At 38.3% G+C, this 26,347-nt stretch overlaps 1 protein-coding gene across 1 annotated transcript; it reads left to right on the top strand.

The window, feature by feature from the left end:
• The first annotated feature begins 387 nt into the window (after nt 1-387).
• stx8 (syntaxin 8) lies at nt 388-25,676 on the top strand. The gene is made up of 8 exons (XM_057337786.1): nt 388-505; nt 8,087-8,186; nt 8,283-8,377; nt 14,176-14,286; nt 19,491-19,615; nt 19,925-20,017; nt 20,528-20,629; nt 24,921-25,676. Exons 1-8 carry the CDS (start codon nt 489-491, stop codon nt 24,986-24,988), a joined length of 711 nt encoding a protein of 236 aa, XP_057193769.1. The 5' UTR covers nt 388-488; the 3' UTR covers nt 24,989-25,676.
• The last annotated feature ends 671 nt before the right edge of the window (nt 25,677-26,347 follow it).

Here is a 26,347-nt window from a genome sequence, read left to right as displayed (position 1 = left end):
TATTTTTTCATCTTGTCATAGTTCGTTTTAAGGAGATAAAATGGTCATTATCATCGTTGATTGACATTGCAAATACATTTCTATCACATTATTTTGGCAGTTAAAATTTGGGCTGGTTTTTGTTGGTGTGGGCGGGTTTATTGAGCCTTTGGGCTGGAAATTGTCCACCCAATCTGGAAACACTAGGCTTGTTCGACTTGATGCGGCGCCGCAAGATCCGACAGGCGGATGATATCAAAGTTCCGCGAGAGCGATTCGAAACCAAACATTTTATGTTTTTTCAAATGGCTCTCGCGGTACTTTGATGTCATCCGCCTGTCGGATCTTGCGGCGCCGCATCAAGTCGAACAAGCCTATTAGCTTTGATCTGTAAAGGCCACCGTCTTACGTCATATCCGAGTAGGAAGTACACAGCATTGTTTATTTTGATCTAATTTAACTACTGCTGTTCGTAAATCGTGAGCGCAAGTTACTAAACGTGCTGCAATATGTCGCATGATTTGTGGTAAGCAGTTTATATCGTCTATAACATTTCTGACATTTTATGTGTAACGTTACAGATTTTTTGTCTACTTCACGTGCATCTGTAGACAGACCTGAATTTCACTTTAATATTCATTAATCACAACAATAGTGTATACTTTATTAAAAACAAATATTTGATATGTTTTCAGTCAAGTTAGCTGAGTTTGGTCTGTAACTGAAAACGCACGTCGTATACTTTCAGGATAGGGTTAATTACCGTAGAATATTAGAAACAGTCCAAGTACACACTGTAGATAAATTCGGTTGTCCTTATAGTGCCTTACTGACCGATGTAAAGTTGGTTCGACGTTTGACATTTGTCAGAGATTCAGCCTAGGAAAAAATCAATAGTTTTTAGCGATTTAGCACAATGACAAGAAACATGCCGAGTTCGAATTGAAAACACACAGTGCTTTTTATTTGTTTTATTCTGCCTTAAGGTATTGTAACTGAAAGATTTTATAATGTAATGTATTAGGATAGGTACCGTCTGCAAAGCAAAAAACGAAGAGCAAAATACAGTTATTTCATCTAAATGCCTAATTTTTAAAATAAATTTCAAATCTAATGGGTGTGTGCAGGACTGTAGCCAGCCTTGTTGAAGGGGTGGTTCTTTTTCTCAAAAAGTGGGCATTTTTTGTCATTTCTCCCCACATTTATTATTTAATTATGAACAGGGGGTAGCACAGAATCTGGGGCCCTTTGCAAAGGCAATGTGTGGGGCCCCTCCATGCTATTTTTAAGTAAATTGTTATATTTATTCATAATACAGCACTGAATCTAATTTCTGTATGAATTGTGATATGCTTAAATATGAAGAAATCACCTCAGTATCCCCTTAAACATGAATTGACTGTTTTACTATATTTAATTTGGATTGTGTTTTATTAATAGAGACACTATTGTAGTCAAATGCATTACACATTTAACTTTGAACAGTTTAAAATCTAGTACTAGTACTGCATAAATGGTAGTAATAATGCCACTTCATGAACTGAGATTGACAATGAATATTTCTTAAAAAGTTTAATGCCAAGTCAAGTATGTCAAGAAACAATGGCTCCCCTCTTATATACATTTTTATTAAAAGTAAAAAGGCCTAAATATACTAGCACATCTTTTTATTACTTACATATTATTGACCTTTTTAACTTTAGCGTGTCTCAATACGCAGATAAAAATAAAAAGCCTGATATGTTTGTCCCTTCATGCGCTCCGTAGTCCAGTGTACATTGTTTTCAAGTGATTGTTTTAAAAGTTAGCCTGCCCTGTATATTCAATTCCAACTATTTTGGGGGTTTTCTGCTGAATATAACTCTCAGTCTCCTGCCTAATTTTTGTGAAGGCTAAGAACAGTGAATTTGGTGTTAATTTAGACCTCCGAGATCGATTTCAATCATTTAAACAGGCTTCCAAAAATACTGCCTATCGCTACATGACATACCAGAACCAGCCACACTAAAGCATCCAGATGTCTTCAATACTGCATTATTTCATAAAAGATCCCACGCAATGTGATCAGGTTTATTTATAGTTGGTGTGGGTATCAAAATCTTCCTGTTACATTATGACTCCCCTGTTAAGGACACCGGACTCAGCACAACCTCCAATTTAGAAATGTGAACTGTTGATGGTTATGTGAAAGAATTCATCCAATGTTAACGCTGCGTAACTGTATGCTTCAGTGTTTTTATAAATTGAAAGCTCTTCTACACTCTCATACATAACATATATCAATATGTGACTCCTGCCTGCTAGAGTTTAATGTCATCATCCTAGTAGATGTCGCTGTCCAACTTCTTATAGTGAGAAACAAAGTTGTTTTTTATGCTCTAGGTTAGAAACTCCTGCCCCTTGTGAAATAATTTAGATACTGCTCTTTGACATTATGCTGTTTTAAATGACACAAAAGTATTATAACGTCCATTAAAAGTTTTTAAGCTAACTTGGTAATGCCTAACTAATGGGATCAAGGGGCGAACCGGAAGTCTTTAGCATCCGCCCTACGCGCATACGCAAGGCATAATGGGTAATTTACTGCATTGTGAAAAAGGAGGATTGTGTGGAATGAGGCATTTTACTTATTTTAATTAGATTAGATAGGCGCTGGATAAAAATACAGCATGGATGTACTCATTACTAACATGTAGGGAGGCCAAAAGGATCTGAGAAAAATATTTTAGGCTAGCGCTTTGCGGAGTTAGGTACAAGGGAGGTCGGAGCTTTCTGCAGATGGGCGGGTCAGCCGCAAGTGGGTGGGACCTAAGCCGCAAGTAGGGCTGGGCAGTATGACGGAATATGCCATTACCGTGGAAAAAATGTCAACCGTAAGAGATTTTTCTATTCTGTGTATTCTGCGGAGTGTAAATAAGTAGGCGTGGTTAACTCGGCGCTCTGCAAGTTGGGTGTTATGATGAAAAAATGTGTGAATTAATCCATCCATAACAAATTAACAAATCAAATATTCTTTTGAACTTCTTTCAGTCTGTAGTTTCTGGATCCGCTTCACTCCGGAGCTTTCTCTCTCACCCGCAGTGATAGCATATAAAAAAATATGCTTTTTTAATATGCATCACTTGAATTGAAACGCGCGATGATGCACGCCATGTGAACACTTTGACGTGACGCGCCGCTAACCCTCGTTTTGTGGAGACATGTTTGGAGTCACCAGAGACTCGCAGTGCAAAGACAAGCGTGAGAATAAACAAACCTAAAGACAGAGAGTCGCAACACACTAAAAGTGCGCATCTAATAGAGAGTGAAGAGCGATGGAGATCTACAGTACACTTCATCGTTATACATGTTCTCTATCTTCCTACTGTATACATATGATATAGCCAGAAGATAAATAAAAATAATTCTCATACTGTGTCGAATTTTGGTAAAGGGTTGTCACTCCCGTAATTATAGAATTGTGTGTGTACAGAAAGGGATTAGGCACTAAAAGAACAACCGAATTTATCTGCAGTGTGTACGTTGAATGTTTCTAATATTCTACGTTAATTAACCCTAGCTATGGCAGATTGCGAAAGTGTATGACGTGTGTTTTCAGTTACAATACAAATTCTGACACAGTCATGTGACAGACCAAACTCAGCTAATTTGACTGTGTTTTTTAATCAAGTATAAACTATTATTGTCAATAATGAATATTACAATTCAGGGTTTTTCCTGGCTCAAAATGAGGCGGAGGTGGTGCCATCCCGATCTTGTACACACACACGAATGCCTACCGTACCTTTCAGTGGCTTAACCAAAGTGACTGACATATTAAAATTTCTAATAAAATTAGATGAAAATGACAATTATTACATTATATAAAACATTACTTAAACATTCTGTTTTTTTACATAAAAAACAGAAATGTTTTTGTTTGATAAAATGAAGCTTTTTTTTATCATTTTCAACTAACTTTTCAGCCCACAATAGCCAACTGAATTAAAAACTGAAGTCTTACTAAACGAGCAAAGCTCATTCACATCTTGCATTCTCTGTGGTTCACTTTAAATGATTCAATGATCTCTTAGGGCGTTTTCACACATAAGGGTTTGTTTCGGAACCTGGTGCGTTTTCTCTCTTGGTTCGATTCGTTTAGGCATATGTGAATACGGCAATCGCGCTAGGATCCGCCCCAAAACAATCGCTCCGAGACCGCCTGAACAAGGTGGTCTCGACCCGATTGCAAACGAACTCTGGAGTGGTTCGGTAGATGTGTGAAAGCCATCCGACCCAACGGACCAACGAACCAGACTGTATCACAATGTATGATGGGTAATTATGTAAAGTTGCGTGACGCAAAAGGGATTGTTTTGCTAATGGCTCCCTGTAACAATGTTCAAAGGAAGGAAGGAAGGAAGGAGGCGGGAACCGGCGAACGTTAAACCAAACTTTTAATAAAATAAACAAACAACAAAACGAAAGTAAAGTGCTGACAGAAAGTGGCAGCTGGCACACATAAAAATAAATGCAGATTTTTTTAAAGTCTTAAATTAACCCGGCGCGTATACGATAGTTACCAAGTTTGTGAATATTTTGAATAAAAAAGAAAAATTACGTAAAAGCAATACATCAGTCATACAGCTGCTGTCGTGAAAAAAACTCACGCCAGGGAGTCATTCTGAAAATTCTAAACTTACGTGTGAAAGGGTTTTAATAAAAAATATATACTCGTGCTATTGTTGTTTACTTACAATATTTGTTCATTTTAATTATTTTGGTAAAAAAACATTCGGACAGTCAACCAATCCGCATTCCGCAAACAGGCACTGACTCACGTGACCCCACCCTAGCACCCAGCAAACACTATAGACTTGGGGCATGTTCAAGCTCAAACCGGTGCGCAACGTTTCGCAAGGGTTTGATATATGTTTTCTCTTGTTTGGTGGGCGTGTCAAGAATGTCAGCCCAATCAGTATGGCGTTATTATAATGACAAATGTCGCGAGCGCATTATTACAAGGCGAGAGCGCATTCTTGTAATACGAGTGCGCGAATCTCCGCTCGCACGCCGATTTCCTTTGCTCATGCACAAAACTGGAAGCGCGCTTTCAATTATATGCTGCTCTCTTATGAATTTTCTCTCCTCTCGCTCAGTGAGCGTGTGCGCACTCAAAATGCGTGCCGTGCGTCCACGAATCCTTTGGTACTCTTGCTCTCGAGACGTCCTCCTGTGTGTTCCAGGCATTATAGGCTGTCAAAAGTAGTCAACCAATCAGGGATAGGCTTCCACGGCGGGCCAACTACCTCTTAACTACAGTAGGCCTAATTGTTAAAAATGCTTGATGAAAAGAGTTGTTTTTTGTGTTCTTTTCTACAAAAGTGTCATGTTAATGTGTAATTCTTGTAAAATAGTATATTGTAAATTGCTGAGTTGCATTCTTATACATTTTTTTAAATATATAAATCTTTTAATGAGTGGATTCTTGCGTGTGGGTGGATGGGGGGCACCTCTGGGGCTGTTGCCCAGGGGCACTTTGAGGTCTTAATACGCCTCTGGATCCACCACGTTCTCAGGTAATAATTTTAATATATTTGATGCAACATTATTAATCAAATGTATATTAGAAACGAACGGTAAGGGAGCGTTTGGTATATTGCATAGAAGTTCAGTTTTATGCCATGAACTTCTGGAACAGTGAATGCAGAACACTTACAAGAATGCGCTCTCGCCTTGTAATAATGCACTCGCGACATTTGTCATTATAATAACGCCATAAATCAGCAGCAACATGTGTATAACCCACGCGCTATTAAAGAGACAGCTTGCACAATGGGTCCAAGTAAAGTCGTTTAAATGTGTCCGCTTCAGCTCGGTATACGCAACAATTGAAGATATTAGAAGAGGTGCATTTTGCAGTATTCAACACGTATTTATACCGATTTCATCAGGCTTCGAAAATTCTTCAAAAAGAACACAAAGAATGGCCTTCTCAGCTGCCATAGTTGAACTCTTGCGTCATAACAACAGGGTGTTGAACCGCACCACCGTTTCCGTTTAAAAAATGTTTTTCAACGTTTTGTCGGGGTTGAACGCAGCCCTTGTGTTGAAGGTCCCGAACTTACGGTGTTTGTGCAACTGCTCAAACGAAAGTTGAATGCGGGTCACCTGCACCCATCCTTAATCGAAGTCTTAAGGCTTGTTCGACTTGATGCGGCGCCGCAAGATCCGACAGGCGGATGACATCAAAGTACCGCAAGAGCGATTCGAAAGCAAACTTTTTATGGTTTTTCGAATCGCTCTCGCGGTAGGGATGGGCGATATTATATCGTTTGCGATATACCGGTAAAAATTCCCCACACGATAGGAATTAGTCTCCCCGCGATATAAACGATAAATTCTAGTTGATGATGTATTTCTTTGCGAGACCCATTCACAGCTCATATGTGAAGGAAAAACGGGTATAGCGGAGGGCGGACGTGAAGCTGAGAAAGAGTTTGCACTAAAAGACGAGCTCTAAATCTCGTTTAGGTTGGCACTGTAGATGCATCCGAGTTAATGTTTAGTTTCACTTTCGTTTCATTTAATTTGTCTGTTAAGTATTCGTTGATAGTTATAATACGTTACACCACAACATTTAGTTTGGCTAAAAGTATTTATTTAAACATTCGTTAGATGTTATGCGCGCGTGCGCAAATTGTTTAATATGATTTCTTGCCTGTTACATGAACGGAGCGTCCCGTGCGTAGCTCGCGCCCACATGTGCTTTCATAGCGACACAGCGTGCACAGCACTGCTGCCTGTTTACATACGGTACAAATGCGAGTTTGTATTACGTTATTTTAAATACTTTTATGAATGTATGAAAGCATGGATTATGTAATTAGATTTCTTTTATCTGCATTTTTCTGTTCTCTTTCTGTAGCGCGAGTCATAGACAGATTCAGTGTATGTTGCTGTGAGAAGAGAAGGTTCACACAGTTCAAGAGAGAGTGATTGACAGCTGATGCGATCGATCGTTTTCACCCAACAATAGAATATATAAAGTTTTAGGTATGACATGATGTGTTTATTGAGCTTTAGTTCATTTAACTTTTCTTTACTACAACCTTTTGAAGTCGAATCTCACTATTATATTTTATATTTACAAAAATACTGTAGGTATATTTTAGGAGCTGTTTGATTTGGGGTAAGTTTTACTTTTTGATAATATTTGTTTTTCTGAGGGTCTAGACTACATGCAGCTACTATCACTTGACGCAAAAAACAGCGGTGGATGGCGTTATGGATATACCCTCATTTTTATCGTTATTGCAACAAATACCAGGAATTATCGTGATAGAGTTTTAGGGCCATATCGCCCATCCCTATCTCGCGGTACTTTGATGTCATCCGCCTGTCAGATCTTGCGGCGCCGCATCAAGTCGAACAAGCCTTTAGAGTGATAAAGACGTTTTCCCCAACGTAAACAGTTTATTACGCGTTTTTATCACACTGCCTGTTACAAGCTGTTCCGTGGAGCGCTTATTTTCATCAGTAAATCGAATCAAAACCAGCAACAGAGCAACTATGCTCACTGAAAGACTAAATAGCCTCTCATTGCTGATGTTTGAATGAGAGCTCACAGAAACACTGGACCCAGATGACATAATTGACGCATTCTAGGTCAGGCCACGCCGTCTCCCCCTTTGAGGCATTATTAATGGTACTGTTTATGTGTTATGGCGTTGTTGTTGTTGAATGTAATGAATAGTTATATTTGATAATTTATATAAATATAAAATGTATATAGTTTTATGGATATGTGGCCAGTTTATCATCCCAGTGTATTCTGTAACATTATATGCAGAGTTGGGTTTTTTCACTTTAATCTGTTAATAAATGTGGCACACCCAGTTTTTCAAATGCACACCCAGAGTCTCTTTTCTGGCTACGCTACTGCGCCATACCCTGGCGACATGCAGTGACAAAGTCGCTTGTAATGTGAACGGGGCATAACAACCTCCTTAGCTGTTATAAAATGCACTGTAACCCACTGCTTCTTATTGCATGATTAAATGCGGTTGTGACTTCTGAAACTTTTGTGTGCATGTGACCTCAGTTACTTTTAATTGCTATCATTTAGGTCACAGAATTATGATGCGACTTGTCGACTGACTCAAGAAATTGCAGAAAATACTCATGAAAGGAACAGGCAGCAGAGAACGGGGGGAAACCCAGCCAAGGTAGAGACATAATTTTGTTATTCTTCAGAAATTTATTGGCTTTATCATGTTTATTTTTGCTGTAATGTGTCTCGTCCTGTGTGTCTGTTTCTGCAGCTTAACATGACCCTAAGAGCATCATTACAAAAACTTAAACAGAATGTAGCACAGCTTAGGGAGAATTTGATGCGAGATTCTGCTCAACGGCACATGTATCCTTTTTATGCCCTGCAAAATTTAAGAGAAAGAAAAAAGCTTTAATAGATAGTGAGAACGTAATGTATCAGTAATTAGTAGTAGCTTGTCACGTTAATATGGGGTGTGTTTCAGAGGCCTATAAAAATGTGATTTGTTATTAGCACCTGTGGATGCAGTGTATTGTAACAAACACCCAAGTTTTACTGATAAAAGCAAATTACTCTGGGTACCAACAACAATATAGGCCTAATCTTAATTCAGTGTTCCCTTTCACATTAAAAACCTGCAGTAACAATAATAATTTAAAGACCATATTGCAGGTTAGAGTCCCCAGTGAGTCAATGTATAGAAAAAGAATGTAGGAACTACATTTTTACCTCTGCATCTGAAAACCCCCAAACTGTAAGTGACGTAACTCGAAGGAGTGCGGTCAGTGTAAGCAGTAGGAAAACAATGAATCTCACTGACAGTCCGGACACTGAGGAAATTGTAAACATTTATTCATACAGTACTCGTATGATGGTCCACAGCCATACAATTAAGAGCCTGCTATGCACACTGGTGAGAGACAAGTGTTAGCTTATCAGGGCATTAATACACAGCAAGTCAGCAACAATAAACAGAATAGCCGTAATGGAATGAATGAATATTAGATGCAAAGTTCCATATAGAGAGCATCTCAACAATAAAGCACAGTTGCCGTACTTGGCAAACATGAAAAAAATTACGTGATAATAGTGGTTTATGCAGGGCTCGACATTAACACTTGTCCGGGACAAGTGAATGTTTTGTACGGGTATGAGAGAGAATTTTACTTGCCCGACCGGAGAAGTAACTTGAAAATAACAGTGCGACATATATGAAGAATACAAATAATATGTGCATTAGACAGAGCTGAGTGTTTGTCGTGGTTGTTCTTGTTTGTGTGTGACAATAATCAATGGCACACCGTTGCAGATGCGGAATCCTGTTATTTAAATGTCATCTGGCTGTTCTGCGTGTCTGAGTGAATTATGTGCACAGTTTAACATACAACACGAGCGATGGTCGAGGATTTATCTGCGTCTGCACTGTATGAGGATATGAACACATGAACTACATCTCCAGAGTTGCGCTGAGAGTTTATTTTACGAGCGTTTTACTGTTTGAGTGAAGCTATCTGCAAACAAGGGTCTTCCCGAAGACCCGTCAAAATAAAAGTCCTGTTAAATTGAACACTCAGACAAAAAATACTGTAGTGTACTATTGAAAATTGAAGTGCCCTTGTAGTAAATTGATAAACACTGTATACTTTACTAAAGTTCAAAAACAATATACAGTTAGGACCATAAATATTTGGACAGAGGCACATTTTTTGTTATTTTAGCCGTGTATCAATATGTTTTCGAGTTACAGTTTTATAATAGATATTGTCTTAAAGTGCACACTCTCAGCTTTATGTAGAGTGTATTCACATCCAGATTAGCTGAAGGATTTAGGAATTACAGCTCTTTAATATGAAGCGCCCCCCTTTTTCAAGGGACCAAAAGTAATTGGACAGTTGAATAAAAAGCTGTTTTATTCACATGTATGGGCTTTTCCTTAAATAATTTTGTCGTAAATGAAGCATGTTAAAGGTCTGGAGTTGATTCTACATGTGGTGTTTGCATTTGGAAGATGTTGCTGTGAACCCACATCATGGGTTCAGGGAGATCGCCATGCAAGTGAAACAGACCATAGTTAGATTTCAAAAACACTACACATCCGTCAGAAAGATGCCAGGAACATTAAGAGCGGCCAAATCAACAATTTGGGACATTCTGGGGGAAAAAAAACACCGCTGAGCTCAGTAACAAAACAATCCTAGGTGTCCATATGAGATCAAAGTGGTGGATGATGACATTATCCTCTCCATGTTAAAGAAAAACATCTTCACAACTTCCAGACAAGTGAAGAATTAATCCGGATGCTTCTGTCTTCTGTTACATCACCAAAAAAACACCAGTGACCCAGTGCCTGAGGACGTCATGCATGGAAATGGAATCACACTGCCTGAACACTATTTTACTGAAGATGTTGTATGCTCATATCATGAGATATTCCAAGCCTTCTCCATATCTTTTATTCATTTTAGTCTTATGCAGGCTGAAATTAATTTGATCTCTCCAAAAAAATGCTTTCTAGAGCTTGTTCGGCTATTTCAGAAGTCTAATCAACCCATCCTATTCTTGAGGCTTTTGCACCTTGTTGTGAACCCTCTCTATTTTTTCCTTGTATTCTCTTTATTGTTTTGATTGACAAACATTGACATATTTACCTCTTGGAGAGTGTTCTTCACTTGTCCGGACGTTGTGAAGGTGTTTTTCTTCATCATGGAGAGGATAATGTCATCATCCACCACTTTTATCTCATATGGACGCCCAGGATTGTTTTGTTACTGAGCTCAGCGGTGTGTTGTTTTTTTCTTAGAATGTCCCAAATTGTTGATTTGGCCGCTCTTAATGTTCCTGGCATCTTTTTGACGGATTTGTAGTGTTTTTGAAATCTAACTATGGTCTGTTTCACTTGCATGGCGATCTCCCTGAACCCCATGATGTGGGTTCACAGCAACAGCTTCCAAATGCAAACACCACATGTAGAATCAACTCCAGACGTTTAACATGCTTCATTTATGACAAAATTATTGAAGGAAAAGCCCATACATGTGAATAAAACAGCTTTTTATTCAACTGTCCAATTACTTTTGGTCCCTTGAAAAAGGGGGGCGCTTCATATTAAAGAGCTGTAATTCCTAAATCCTTCAGCTAATCTGGATGTGAATACACTCTAAATAAAGCTGAGAGTGTGCACTTTAAGACAATATCTATTATAAAACTGTAACTCGAAAACATATTGATACACAGCTAAAATAACAAAAAATGTGCCTCTGTCCAAATATTTATGGCCCTAACTGTAGTAAGAATTTTACTGCAGTTACTATAGTAAATACTATAGTATACTACAGTAATTTATGTGGACAAATATACCCCTATTGTATAGTAAAAAAGGAAAAACACAGAACTTAGAAATATTAAAACAAATTTAGGTAATCTAAAAATGATAAGGCCCTAATTTATCCATCTGTATGTAACATTAATGTCTTTTGTCAGTTGTTTGCCTATTCATAATGAACTACACTTGCACATTTCTGCCTGTGCTACCAAACTTTAAACCTCTCTAGCACCAGTGCTATGTGCAAAAAAAGTTAACTTACAGCCGTAACACTAATAATAATTACTGCTTGCCTTTGTTTTATAGCAGTCACGGAGAGTAACGGCCTATAACCAAATTCAGGCGGCCAAAGCGTACCCTGGTCAAGTTTGCTTCTAAGCATTTTAACTAATCTAAATCCGGAACAATTATTGATTATATTATATTATAATTCAAATGAAATATCATTTTTTTAAATCTTTGGACAAGTAATTTTTGTACTCTGACGAGTGAATGACAAATTTACTTGTTCGAAGGACAACCACATGACAATGCTTAATGTCAAGCCCTGGTTTATGTATATAAACCACATGCTGAAGGAACCGCGCCAACTCTTGAGTCTCACTTGGTTCTTGGTTCTTCTTCATATCGCCGGGATGCTTATCCTCCGGTCTAAAGTGAACACTACACACCACAGTGTTTTTCAAAGCAGAAGGGAAGTCCCGTTTCTTTACCTGCACAAAACGCACCCAGGCACAGAAGAGAACACCGCCTCCATTTTCTTATTAGGAAACCTGTGGACTGGACTGCAACCTCAACAAACACATTAAATTACCATGAGGAATTCAACAATTCAAATACATATACAGAACCTGGCAAACAACTCCGTCCCATGACATAAAATGGCACGATGTTAAATAAAAAAACTTTGCATATGGTATTTTCATACAGTTATATATTCATTTTGTAAAAAAAAAATTACCTGATATTTGCACTTTAAAAATAAAAAAATGTAAATAATCAATAATTTCTGTAGTAAATACATTTTCTGGCTTCAGCTATAATATATCATCATATGTATTGAGTCAGAGTTCCTCATTTGGTTTGCAAATCTGGGCCCGTATTTATCAAGCTTCTCAAAGTGCCATTTTTATCTTAAAGGTCTCCTCAGACGAGCACTTTCAACAAGTTGGTATGATTTATTAGGATCTTCATGAAATGTCTGGAACATATTTTGCTTAAAAACACTCAATGGCTGTGTAAACAAAACCCCTCTTGCCTCGTCAAAAACAGCTATGCTTACAGCAACCCGTTTTGGTGCACGTCTCTTTAACTGATAATGAGATACAGCGAACCCCACCCCCCTTCTGTCCGGCGTGTCAACACAACACACATTTAGTACTGTCATGGCAATGGTTTAGCTAAATGATATTTCCTGAATTCCTCTGCGGTTAGTTTCATCTTAAACGTCTCAAATCATTCGTCCGGATTGATCCTAATGCGCTTACGTTGTGCGTGTATGCTTACCTAAAATCCACGGAATCCACTGCAAATCTCAGCGGAATTACATGGATTTTAGCGCTTGTCATTGACAAGTTATAACGTTACACACACAATGTGAGAGCTAGTTTGCTGTGACAGATTTTTCAGCCTAAACACAAATTATTTGAGACGTTTAAAACGAAACTAACCCCAGTGTTCGCCCGTTCATTAGCAAAACAAACAGCTTGCCGCAGCTAAACATATTAAAGGCACAGTTCTTAATTAACAGCGGCCACTAGCGTTGTATTATAGATTTGCCACGAATCGCTCAGTCCAAATACGACGGTGGCCACCACAGTACAAAAAGATGTCGTTCTTATGTTGACGCAGGGAAGAGATTTTGCGGACATTAGAAAGACTGTAGAAAGAGCTATGACTTATGTATTACATACAATAAAAGGTTTGTGGATTTTAAGTTTAAAAAGAAGGATAAAAGTCAGGCAGGAGCTAGGACCTGCGCTAATATTATAAAGACTTTACAGCAGAGACACGTTAGGATTAAGTCTTTTAGCAGATATGTACTCACAGATATCTATGGAGATACTTTCCAGCAGAAAGACGTTGGAGAGAAAGATCATCTTAAAATCATCCCCGAGGAGGTTGCTTTGATTCGGATCAGTATGTGAGTAACATACTAACATACCAAGATATGTTGTTGTTGTAATATTAGCTGTGTGACGGAGCAGTTTTGAGCGTCATTGTTTATCTGGAACCGCTTTAATATTGTACTCGTCCAGATACTTCAGAGCGAGAGCGCGTTGGAGCTGAAACTGGAGAGCGAGCGAGAGCGCGTTTTACTCTTTTACTTGATGAATAAACTTTCAGTTAATCCGCGGGTCACATGCGTTCTGCACCGGAGAGCACGATCCTTACGGATCACGGATTTTCCCGCGATCCATTTCACCACGATACCGCAACGGAGAGGAAGAAAAACTCGCGTTGTAGAGTTGTTTGTCTGTTTAGGGCTGCTGTACCTCAAATCCTGAATGTATCCCTCGAACGCATATTGCAGACATTTCTGTCTGAAATCAGCATGCCATTTTTCCAGAAAGTTTTCACTATATCCCCAGGGAGTGCACACATTTACACTGGGAGTGCAGGGCTGATACCGAAAAGTTTGACGGACATAGCAACAGGAACGAAGGGGGGCGGGGTTTTTGTGAAGGGTCAATTGACTGTCACGTGTGAAGATATATTTTGTAGGTCATAGATGTTTCTAATGATCAAGTATAATGCTATGTGGCCATATCACTGTGGTTTAAGTATAATTTAACAGTAACACTATCTCATTTTCTTAATAAGCCTTAATAAATAACTATAGAATGCAAGCTGAAGCAGACAGAAGACAAAACCTTGTTGACGATCTCTCTACCAGAGAAAAGAGGCTACACGCCTTCTTTAAAGGAGACATCACAGAAGCAGAGCCATCAAGGTACATCCACACATTTCACTTTTTTTTTTGATGCATGAGGATTATATACTAAAGCAAATAAAATATTTTTGCACATACTATAAAAACATGCTTCTGGTACATAAATGAAGAAACCAGGACAAAGTGCTTATGAGGAAAAGAGTTTATTGAAGGTGGTAGTGTAGCATGGTTCTTCTGTAGCGATGTTCTCGTGCCAGCGTTCTACATTCTTGACCCAAGATAATGTCTCTGTGACCAGACTTTATACGTAACAATTGGCCATCAAACAATAGACAGATACTACTGGGATCTCCCACTGGAGAACTTACAATGAACAGGACGGCCATTTTATGTATTCATCATTTGATTCCTTGAGCCATTTGGTTCACAGCTTAACAGATATACTGTATATGTCTCTCCACTGTCTAATAAATATAAAGCTATATAAAGGCCAAAAAATATTGTTAGGAGATTGCAGTGCTCCATCTGTCAGTATTGCTTGTATTGTATTTTTACATTGCTTTGGTTAATACACAGAGGCTTCCTCCTTTGCTAGATAAGGGTAGAGTTGCACCAGCCATCTGTAAGTTCTTGAGTTAGAAACGCTTTTATCCAAAGCGACTTACAAGTAGGAGAGCATATAAACATTTTGTCAACACGCTAAAGAGTACCGTTAGTTTACAAGGCCATGCTACTAGGAGGATTAAAGCTGGAGTAAGCAAAGAAGAGAATGAACAACCAAATTTTTTTTTAGACAGACAGTTATTGGTTAGTCAAATAAATGCGGTTGCACCATTTGTTCTTGGAGCAGAACATAACTAGTAGTTTACAAACCCTCTGTAAAGTAATCCGCAAGTCGCATAATATGACGCTTACCTTCAATAATCCAATAGCAGTAGTCCAATTAAAAAATTGTGAGAAGTTATTTTAAAATGCTGTGAATTCAAATGTATTTGAATTTATTAGCTGTTCAGCGCTACTTTCTGATAAAAAAAATTCTTCATTTGTGACATTGTAGTTTTGTACCGCAAATTTTTATACCTGGATTCTGGATTCAGTTAGTTTGCTGTTATTCAAACTGTTACTTCTGATCATGAGGCATCTGTAAATGTTTACTGTCACGGTCCTGTCTGCCCCCTTGTGTTCCCCTGCCAGTATTCTCCGTGTTTTCACCCTATGGACTTCGTTCCCCATCATGCACTGCCCCTCCTTCAGCCATATTTGATTTTCACCCGCACCTGAGAGCAGGGCCGGCACCAAGGGGGGGGATGGGGGCACTTGCGGGCCATGCCCTCCCCACAGGGTTGTTGTGCCCCCCACATGACACAGTTTTAAATTCATGTAATACCTACTGAAAATAATTAATTCAAAGTTTTAACGTTGAAAGAATTTTAAACAAAGTGGAAATGAAAATGGTAGACTAGCCTATGTGTTTACTTTGTAAAAAAAGATTAATCTAGTCCAGTTGTTGTGATGATGCGTCATTACGCAGCGTATTAATGTATATGCATGGAGGGAAGCTGCTAGCAATTAGCAAAGTTACAGAGGCTCAGTTAGTTCTGCTTTGGAAAAGGAAAATTTACAACCGAATGGAAGGACACAGTTTTAAGGAGGTTAATGTTCGCACGCGGCGCCTTCAGCTTTTTTAAAAAGTACGTGTGTTTCATTTACTTTTATCAAGCCTTGCGAAGGAGCATTATATCACAGCATTTTGTAAGTTTGACTTTTGACTTGGTACTCCTTTGCGTCAAAACGCACAGCAGGTGCAACTGGCCCCAGGTCTGATAGATTAGGCTATGTGTTCATTTATAAAATTAAAATACTTTTAAATGTCTGATCCCTTTGTCCATTTCCTCTAATTCGTTAACATGGAAGCATAAACATTTCTCCTTATCGATCTCGTTACCGTTACACTTCTGTGTGTCTTAAGGCCTTGGAATTATAAGGTCTGGGTAGTTTTGAGAAAATGTTCCATTTGACTTTGTAGATAAAACCTTTTTGTTTTCTAAAAAAAGTCTCAAAATGTACACAGCGTTAAAAAACATTAGATAATGTAAATGTAAAGTTGTCACAGAATAACGATACGTGAATAACTCAGTTTTGACAAAAATGTCAGATAGAACCTTGTCATTCCAAGGAGTCTAGCTAAAGAGTCCTAATAAATTACAGTCATTAGAACAAGTTATAATACTCAAATATAATACTGAAGAAATACGTGCAAGAATTTTTTTATGAAAATCTGAGCCTTGAATGATTTTTAGAGCTAGGATTTATCTCACTGTATGGTCTTTGTATGCCAGTGTGTGGCTATTAGCTTTACTTCAATAGCATTTAACTTTTTTCCAAGTGAAGGGTTATGGCATTCATAAAACAATTTTAAAAATACCTTCCTTCCTGAAGGGCTCCCACCAGGTCTTGATTTCACTGTGATGCCTCTTTGCGATTTGTCTGATTAAATCTATGGGTTCTGCAAGGGGTTCATTGGATAAGGGATAACTCTTACACAGTTGAGATGAGGCAGAGGAAGTGACGAAAGGCTTTTCAAGAAAGCATTTGCCCCTGACCACTTGGATATATCCAGTACTTTGAAGAAGTTCTTAAAAGCTTTGGTACACATTTTGCGTAGTCTTGTAGAGGATTGGATAAAAGTGCAAGAGCAAGGCAGGAAAGAAAAAGTCATTGAGAGAGCTTCAGCTCAATTGACAAACATGTGAGTGGTAAACTTCTTTGACATGAGGAAGCTTAAGAATGAGAGGAACAGACCCAAGCTAAGACCCCCCAGAGTACACCAACCTCTTAAACCCAAATGGTAAACTACTGTTGCTAACTGGCAGATATGGGCAATTGTCAAGAACAGGCATCGACAGTGAGAGCAAGTTATTTGGATGATATGCACATTTCAACACTAGTTGACACTATGTCATTCTGTTTCACAGAGCCCAGAAACAACTTGATCTAAAACTACAACAAACTCTAAGGAGCACAGACTCTTGAACATAACAAATTATTCCATTATACCCGAATAATGGGCTTAATAACAAATGATTTTAATAAGAAATGATTTTCATTTTAAATGCCACCAAAACATACATTTAAGTCATATCTACATATGATCTACATATGTTTGTCATACATTTTCCGATTGCGGGCTTCAGCGAAGGCTGTAACTGGAGATTAGAATTAGGTCCGATATTGGCCAGAATCGCTGGACCGGATATCGTCAACACCAACATGAAGAGTTTGATCCACTATTAGGGATGCTCCGATACCATTTTTAAAGATCAAATACGAGTACCAATATTTTGTTTCTAGTACTCACCGATACCGATACTATGCCAATGCTTGTACCTGTATTTTTTGGGGGTGAGTTGGCAATTTTCCAAGCACAACACACTGAAACTAATAAAAATTGAATAGCTTCTTTATTACGAACAACTCCCCCTCAAACACATTATGAGAAAAGACATACTTTCATGTGCTTGTCACAAACTTTCAAAGCACAACTTTCAGTTAGTTCTGTCATGTATGTCACGTGAGGTATCAGTCCTTGGTTTCGATGTTTCTTTACAAGTACGAGTACATGAGCTTGGTATCATGCCTGATACCGATACTGGTATCCAATATGGCGTAAATGCGTTGAGCCACATGCTGTAAAGAGAGGTATGTCGCAGAATTACGAAAAGCTTTGTTGTGTATTGAATAGATTTATCACAGTATCACCTATAGTATGTGTGTGTTTACATTAGAGGTCTGCACAGGCTTTAAACGAAAGCCCGAACCCGGCCCGTACCCGAGATTGTTTAACCCGACCCGGCCCGACCATTACAGTTACATTTTAAACACGAACCCGAAATGCATTTAACAGCAAGCTTTGTTGAAATGTGCTGCATTTTATGATTGTTTGCGATGATAATTAAACAAATAGCTACATGTAGGCAAACACAGTTTTATCAAGGCACGGCGGCCCCCTCAGCAGTGAACACACAAGAAAAAATAAGAAATAGCACAGACTTACCAATAACGAAACTTTGCTGTGGGTGAACAGGTGTAAAAGTCAAAAATCATTTTTGAACCCTCTGGAACTGTTGGTTTAAGCACTGTCCTCCTCTGATTAAAAGTTAGCCCAGCTGCACTGATGTTCCTCTCGCTGCTGCTGCTAACGTTACTTGCAGGGATGCTGAGGACACTACGGGCCAGTCTTGACAGTAATGACAAGATCATAATTCTTCCAGAGTGCAGCTTTCCCTGCATCATTTGGAACTGTAATATGTTTTCCATCGCTAATATTTTGCTTTATCGCACTCATCTTACCATCATCTGCTGTGTTGTGACAACGAGGACAAGAGCGGGAGCACGTGCGCAGAACAGTTTATGCGAAAAGTGTGTGTTTTCTCTCATGTTTTTTTGTGGTCACAACGCAGCAAGCACACTCCACGGCATGCAAACTTGTTTGTATATAGCCTATATTTTTTTTTGTTACAAACCCGAACCCGAGGCTATTCGTTTGTTTTAGATGTAATGCAATGTGTATACACGATTTAAGGTTCAAAACCTTATTTTCCACATACTGTGCATGTTTGTATCTCCTCATTGCCCCGCCTCTCTGAAACGTGCAGAGTTTTTACAAAGCTCATCGCTCTGAAAAGCGAGGCGTAAAGCGCTCTGAAAAGCGAGGTGTGCTATGATTGGCCAGTTAACCAGTGCGTATTGATTGGTTGAATACTGCAAGCGTGTGACGGAAATGTAACGCCTCTTACCATATTTGGAACATCAGGTTCCAAAGCAATTGTTACATTTGGGCGGTCTTAGTCAAATCATACCACGAACTGACGTAGATTTGTGGGGGTGTGGTAACACGAGGCGTTTCAGGCTGGTCTGGGTGAGGATTCGCTTTTAGATAGAATGCATATTTTGTTCCGACACTTTAATTTTTGTAATTTCACGTGTCTAATACATGCATGGGCAACTTATAACACGCCAAAGACACAGAAAAACACGTTTTTGCGCCATATGACCCCTTTAACTGATCTGAAACTGTTTCGAGCATTGGTCCTGTGCCCTGTCTCTCGCCATAGTAGGAGAAACATGGGAGTCACGGCATAGTAAGTAAAAGCTGTTATAATCTTTAACAAGGATTGAGTTTTACACATGCACACTAGTAGGCAAAATTGCTTCTGATTGATCCTGTGCTGATGAGTGACTGTCATTGTTATGATGGTCTCCAGGTCAACGCTGATGACAGGAAATAGGGCGGGGCCAACAATGAACCCTTGGGTTGTTAATGAAACTGAGGAAACCAGAGGACTCAGCTTTGGAGAAATGAAACAGCAGCAGCAGCAGATTGTTGAAGGTGTGCTGCATACAAGACAATGGGCTTTCACTAGCTGGTATTACTTAATGTCTTAAATGAGCAAAGTTCAAAAACAAAGATCATCAAAACACTGATCTGTTTTAATGACAAAAGTTAAGGTAAGTGACACAAATGGATATTGGCTGAAAAGTTGACGGAGGCGGCCACCTCTAATTCGTCTATGCAGGAAAAAGCTTATTGGCTTTTTCTAATTTAAATTGTAATTTAAAAGGGCATTCCCTTTTAAACCAGAATGGCCTACAGCCCTGCGTTCTATCTTTTTATGGTATGTGTCTTTTCTTCCTCTAGCTCAGGATGCTGGCTTGGATGCTCTTGCTGCAGTCATAAGCAGACAAAAACAGATGGGTCAGGAAATCGGCAATGAGCTGGATGAACAGAATGGTAGGATAAAACTGAAAGAGCCCGATTAAGTAAAAATTTGGAATGGTCTCTTATTTTATTCCGTGACTGTATATAGAACAGCTTTGGCTAAACGTTCAGAAGATTTTCTATCAATAATCTAATTAGAAATTAGGTTGGTTTGAACAGGAAACCAATGTAAATGTGTTACTACATTTACTTGGCTACCATCATTTTTTACTATAAACTGACGTTGTGAACTGAAATGATAACTAGAATGATGATTGAAATGATAAAATGATGTACCATTACAGCCAGTAGTCTGCACAAGGGTAAATGTTTATTAAACATACAGTACATGATGCTCATTTGAAAAAGTAAACAAGTTTTCTGTGAGGAATGGCTTTACGTGTGTGTTTAGGGTTTTAAATAGATTATGTCAGTTTAAAAACAACCAAAGTTAATGGCAAGTTAATTGCATGTTTAGGTATCACAAATTGTAATAAAAAATGATGGTTCATCATAACTGATGTAGTTTGTTGTTTATTTCAGAGATAATTGATGACCTCACTCAGCTCGTGGACAAGACAGACAGCCGCATCAAAAACGAGACAGACAAAGTCAAGTTGGTGGAGACCAAATCTGCTTCCTGTGGTAAGGGTTCTGTGGTAGAAGTGAATGCTCTCCACACATACGCTACTCAAATGTGGGAGAAATTGGGTCACATAATGAAGTAAATCTACAGACATGAACAAAATGAAATAACCACGCGAAACATTGTGTCTTCATGTTAGAATTTAATTCCAATATCAGTGCTGGCCTTCTATGTTTTTCGCTGAGCCCTGTTCCCGAGTGGCATATACAAATCATTATTCTTTCAAATATAAGTCACATGTAACAAACACTCAATCTATAGCAGGATTAAGCCTAACGAAATTATGTAAAACTCATCTCAAGTAATATTAGGCAATATATTATTATATATTTGTTCTTTTCTTTTTTTAATGTAGGCTACCTTATGGTAGGGCTACACTATTATGGCAATCATTATTATTTATATTATTCCCTGTGATATTGTAATTGCAATTATTATTATTGATTAAATTTACATTTAAGTAAATGCTTTAAAATGTTTTAAAACGTTCTGTGAGGCAAATGCATTCCATATTCTTCATATAAACATTCTGCTCCTGAAATACTTGATTACTGTTGTATAATCTCAACAGGTCAAAATTTTACACATTCAAAATCATCAAAATAAAAACAGACCTGAAGGGCATGCTAAATAGCCTATTCCCACAGAGGTATTATATAAATATTTTTAGTAACGTTCCAAAGCCACGATTTTCAACTAAAACAAAAAAATAATAAACTTAATTACTGACCCATCCTACTGCAGAAGTGGACTTTGAACTTGAGCTTGTGCATGCGAAATGTACATGTCTGGTGCGTGATACCTGTGAATTATAGACGCAATGCAGCGCTTTAACGTTTTAAAGTCATAATGAACTGCTTGTAAAGAAAATCTCGAGTTCCATATTATTTTTTAAAGTCAGATTCATACATTAAAAGCTGTTTTGTTCTTTATGGTGTGTGCATGTGATAGACTCAAGACGACAAAGCGCAATGTATCATCTAATTGGGCCCTATTTTAACGATCTAAGCACATGGTCTAAAGCGCATAGCGCAAGTGTACTTAGGGTGTGTCCGAATCCATTTTTGCTAATTTAACGACGGTAGAAATGGTCGGCGCGCCCGGCGCATGATGTAAAAGGGTTGTCCCTATTCTCTTAATGAGTAATGTGTGTGTTTTGGGCATAACGTGCAGTAAACCAATCAGAGTATCATATCCCATTCCCTTTAAGAGCCAGTGGAGCTCGCACAATGGCGGATTCACTATTTACATGGCGGAATTTTCAAGAGCAAATGAACACTTCTCCAAAGAGGAAATGCGCCTGCTCGTGCACGAGGTTAATTCGCGCGAGCAGACCATCTACAGGACAAGTCAGATTTTTTATCCTATGTGCACAATAATCTTTTACATTGTGATCCATTTATTTGTAATAATTGTGTGCTGCTGCGCATCCCTCTGTGTGTAATAAGCAGAATGTACGCGCGCTGTGCACCTGCCTATTGCCGTATGTTTCTAACGAGCTCTTTAAATAACTAAAACATATTGTGCCGTTGACTTTAGACCAGGTTTCAGTTGGTCAGCGCAGTCTATGTCAGTTGCCTCAAAATAGCAACACGCCAACAATGCACCTGAACACACCTCGTTTTCAGACCAGCACGCCAATGGGTGTAAATGCATTTGCTATTTGAACAACGTGGTGCATGACGTGAAAATGAAACTGCGTTGGACTGAAACTAGAAAAAAACACTTTCGTCCCCAGTTTAAAAAAATAAAATTCAGGCCCTGCAAGCTCTTGCAAATGATAGTAAATTTTTGGGAAGCATGTAAAATATTGGCCTATATAATTTGCCAACAGTCAGCAATTTAAATTGGGATTGTCATTTTAGGATTTTTTTTAGCACAATATCATCACTTAAGTATTTTTACTGGAAAAGCATGAAAACACACATTGAAAGTGCTGGAATTTGACTTTGTAAAATGTGTACAAACCCTGTTTTAACTGTTTTAGCAAAGTAAGGTCAAAATATTATATTTAGTCTCATTGCTGTGAGCTGTTAAAGGGCTATCTGCATGTAATTTGTTATTAGAGTTTTTATAAAGTTTTGTAAATAATTGAGGATCAAATCAATGAAACAAGTGTTATTTAAAAAAACTAAGGAATTGTTGATTCAACTCAAAGGAAAATATGTATAATTAATCGTCATTAAACATATATTTTTGAGTACCTGATCAGTAGGAATGATGGTAACAATCAGGTTATGCATGTATTTGTTCAGCAAATACATATGTAATCTTATCGTAATTTCTCATGTATATGTAATCTCTAATAGTGCTGGGCGATATACCGGTTCATACCGAATACCGGTGTTTATTTTTGTTATGATATTCATTTTTATAATACCGCATTACCGGTGTATGACGCTTAAACAATGTGCGGAACGTGAGAGTGACAGGTCTGTAGTCGTTAAGTCCAGTGATTTGGGTTTTTTTGGGACCGGAATGATAGTGGAGCATTTGAAGCTGCAGGGAACTTCACACAGCTCCAGCGATCTGTTGAAGATCTCTGTGTAGATGGGGCCAGTTGGTCAGCGCTGACAAACAGGCAGGTGAAACACCATCTGTGCCTGAAGCTTTCTTAAGGGCGATTTATGGCTCTGTATTGGACCTACACACTACACTCTTAAAAATAAAGGTGCTTAAAAGGCTTTTTTCCACAAAGAACCTTTTTTTGAAACAGAACGGTTCTTCAGATGTTAAAGGTTCGCTGTAGAACCAAATTGTTCTTCTATTCAAAGAACCTTTTGAAGCACCTTTTTTAAGAATGTAGGCAACGCATGGGATTTATTTTAATTTCTGCATCATTGTCCGCGTCAACAGGCATTGACCACTAGTCTTCAGTGTCCATGGGCATGTTGCAAAAGCTGAAGAAGAAACAGCTTGTTGTGTACGTTGACGGAGAAGCATTAGCAGTAATAGCGGCAAGTAAACACTCACTTTTGTTGCAGCTTGAGTTGTAAAATATGAAAGAACAAATTATTTACTTAGATCATTTATTCAGAAATGGGCTTTAGTCTTCTGCTTCCTGACGACCCGGTTCACATCCTCTAGACACAGCTTAAAGGAATAGTTTACCCAAAAAATGGTCCCCATTGACTTTCCATGGTAGGAATAAAAATGACTATGGTCAAGTCCATTTTGGGCTGAACTATCCTCCCTGAACAGCTGGAAGCCCAGTAGATAAAGCGTGTTATCTGGAATGGCTTCACTCAGCCATGGTTCAGTGAAGCACAATGCAGCAGAATTGAAAAGTATGTGTTGATGCGGGTGAGGACAAGAAGTTTATCCGTTTTGTTAGGAAGGGAATGGATATTCGCAAGATGAATGCTTGGGAGCGCAATTTGAAAGCCACTGTTAGGGGACAATGACACGCTTCCCTCTTTTGCGTCTGAACACATGTTTGAACAGCATTGCTGTACCTCCGATTAGAATGTCCAACAAAACGTTCAAATAAATGAAAACTGGAAAAATATTGTCTAGGATGTGTTGCTTAATGTTAAGGAGTTCGTCTCTGATAAAACTTATTAAAAAAGAATGACAAAACACGGAACGAACAAAAACAGCAGAAGAATTGCAGAGCTTGGCGCCATGGCTGCCATTCGTGGCACCATTTTAATTCATTACATTAATTCATTAATAGATACAGTAATCCATGCAGAACATATAGACACATTTTAATGCGTATGTGAAAATGTAAATGAAATTGGTTTGTTTCTCTTAAAAGCTAAATAAATAAATAAAGTGAATGTATGAGTTAATAAAGTCCTAAGGATATGTGGTTGCTTTAAAAAAATAAGTAACTACAAAGGGCAGGATATTTAACAACATATTTAAATACTGACACCTTAAAGCCATTCACAATTTCACAAAATTGTTAGCAGTTATTAATCTTTTTTGATAGTTAACACCAGTACAGTTGTTCCTTGTGTTTTGACTTTCATTCATTGTGTGACATTACACTTTACATTACTTATAAGTCCTTTGTAAGCGTTTAGGTTAGGGGGATGTTTGTAAGTGACTTTTATACTGTATGTTTGCGTGTGATGAATAGAGTACAGTTTAGGTTGGGGATGCACAAAAGTTTGTAAATGTTTTTGCCATGCATTTACACATCATTTATAATGGGCAAGGAACACTTTTTTTATTCATTTAAAATCAACAAATAACAAATACTTAATGATACATCAAAAATATTGAAGCGGTTCATTAACAACAACATCATCGAACTGTTTTGTCTGTTTGTTTTTGAATCAGGCATGCTGGTGGTGATCGTTCTTCTGCTCATTGCTATCATTGTTGTGGCAGTTTGGCCCACGGGGTAATGAAAAAATGCTGAAGACACAAATGCAACAGCTTATACTGTTTAAAAAGTGTGGGGGGTAAACAAGGGATATGCACAGTTTATATGGAGTCTGTACACACTTGCTTTCAAATCCCTCTTTATTTTCCACTGTTTCAGATAATGATCAAAAACAAAAAAGATCTTTAAAATATTTTGATATTTTGAATTGAACCATGACCTCGATTTTGTCAACAGCTGCTTTTTGTGAATTGTTTTTGTTATTGTGAAGGTTACAAATTCTAATTAATGCTATTTATACAAACTTGTTCTAAACTTGTGTTGCTTTTGTCTGTACTATACTGTATCACTATACTGTACTTACAATCAATTTTAATTAAATATTTCTGTCAGTTGTGTTTTCTTAATGAATGGATGACCAAATACAAAATAAACATGTGTGTGCGTTGTGCGTGCATGTGTGTGTACTGGTTTAGCTATATTTGTGAGGGCCAAATGTCCTCAGTACCACAGTGAAATACGTGTGAACCCACTTGTGAGGACATTTTACTGGTCCTCACTAAATAAAAAGGCTCATAATTCGCTCAAATAGTGTTTTTCTTTAAATGTAATAGAGTGCACATGTTTCTGTGATTATTAGGTTAAGGGTTAGGGATAGGGGATAGAATATATCATAAGCCTGATATAAAATCAATGGAAGTCTATGTAATGTCCTCACTAGTATAGTGAAACAAACCTGTGCGTGTGTGTGTGTGTGCGTGTGCGTGTGCGCGTGTGTGTGTGTGTCCCCATTAAAAATGCACGCCACCTAGTGGAATTGGGAAACACGTGACCAGAAGCTTGAATAGCAAGTCATTCAAAAATAACTACTACAGTGAAAGTAGGAAAAACAAAACGTCTGGCATACATCACCCTCCTTTTTTTTACTTTTGAGCCATTCTTTGAAGAATACCGAGACCGTCTGGTCACCCCTCAAGACCCGCAAATCCGTGGCCACAGTTTCGTAATTCGTTCCGTCAATTTACAAAACCGTGCTCTCGGATTAATAAACTGTACCCACGAGTTTACAATCCGTGCTCTCGGTTTTGTAAACCGTCCCCTCAGTTTTTGAAATCTGTACCCACGAATTCATAATCTGTGCCCACGCTTTCGCAATCCGTGCGCACGGTTTTGCAAACTGTAGCCTACTCGCGGAATTGAAGCCTCTGTCTGTCAACAGAACAAGCTCCTTCCTACAGGAACATTAACCAATATTGTATACTGTTTTATATATAAATTGTCCTAATGTGTTTACACACGAGTGCGTGGCGCATATAAAGCATGCGTTCATTGCCGCGTTTCACTGGCATAAAGTTGGAATGACATTAAACCTTCGTGAATT

This window comes from Triplophysa rosa, linkage group LG7 (assembly GCF_024868665.1).
Source record: "Triplophysa rosa linkage group LG7, Trosa_1v2, whole genome shotgun sequence".
Taxonomy (NCBI): Eukaryota; Metazoa; Chordata; class Actinopteri; order Cypriniformes; family Nemacheilidae; genus Triplophysa; species Triplophysa rosa.
The sequence above is the reverse complement of the archived record's forward strand: the minus strand, read 5'-3'. Positions and strand labels throughout refer to the sequence as shown.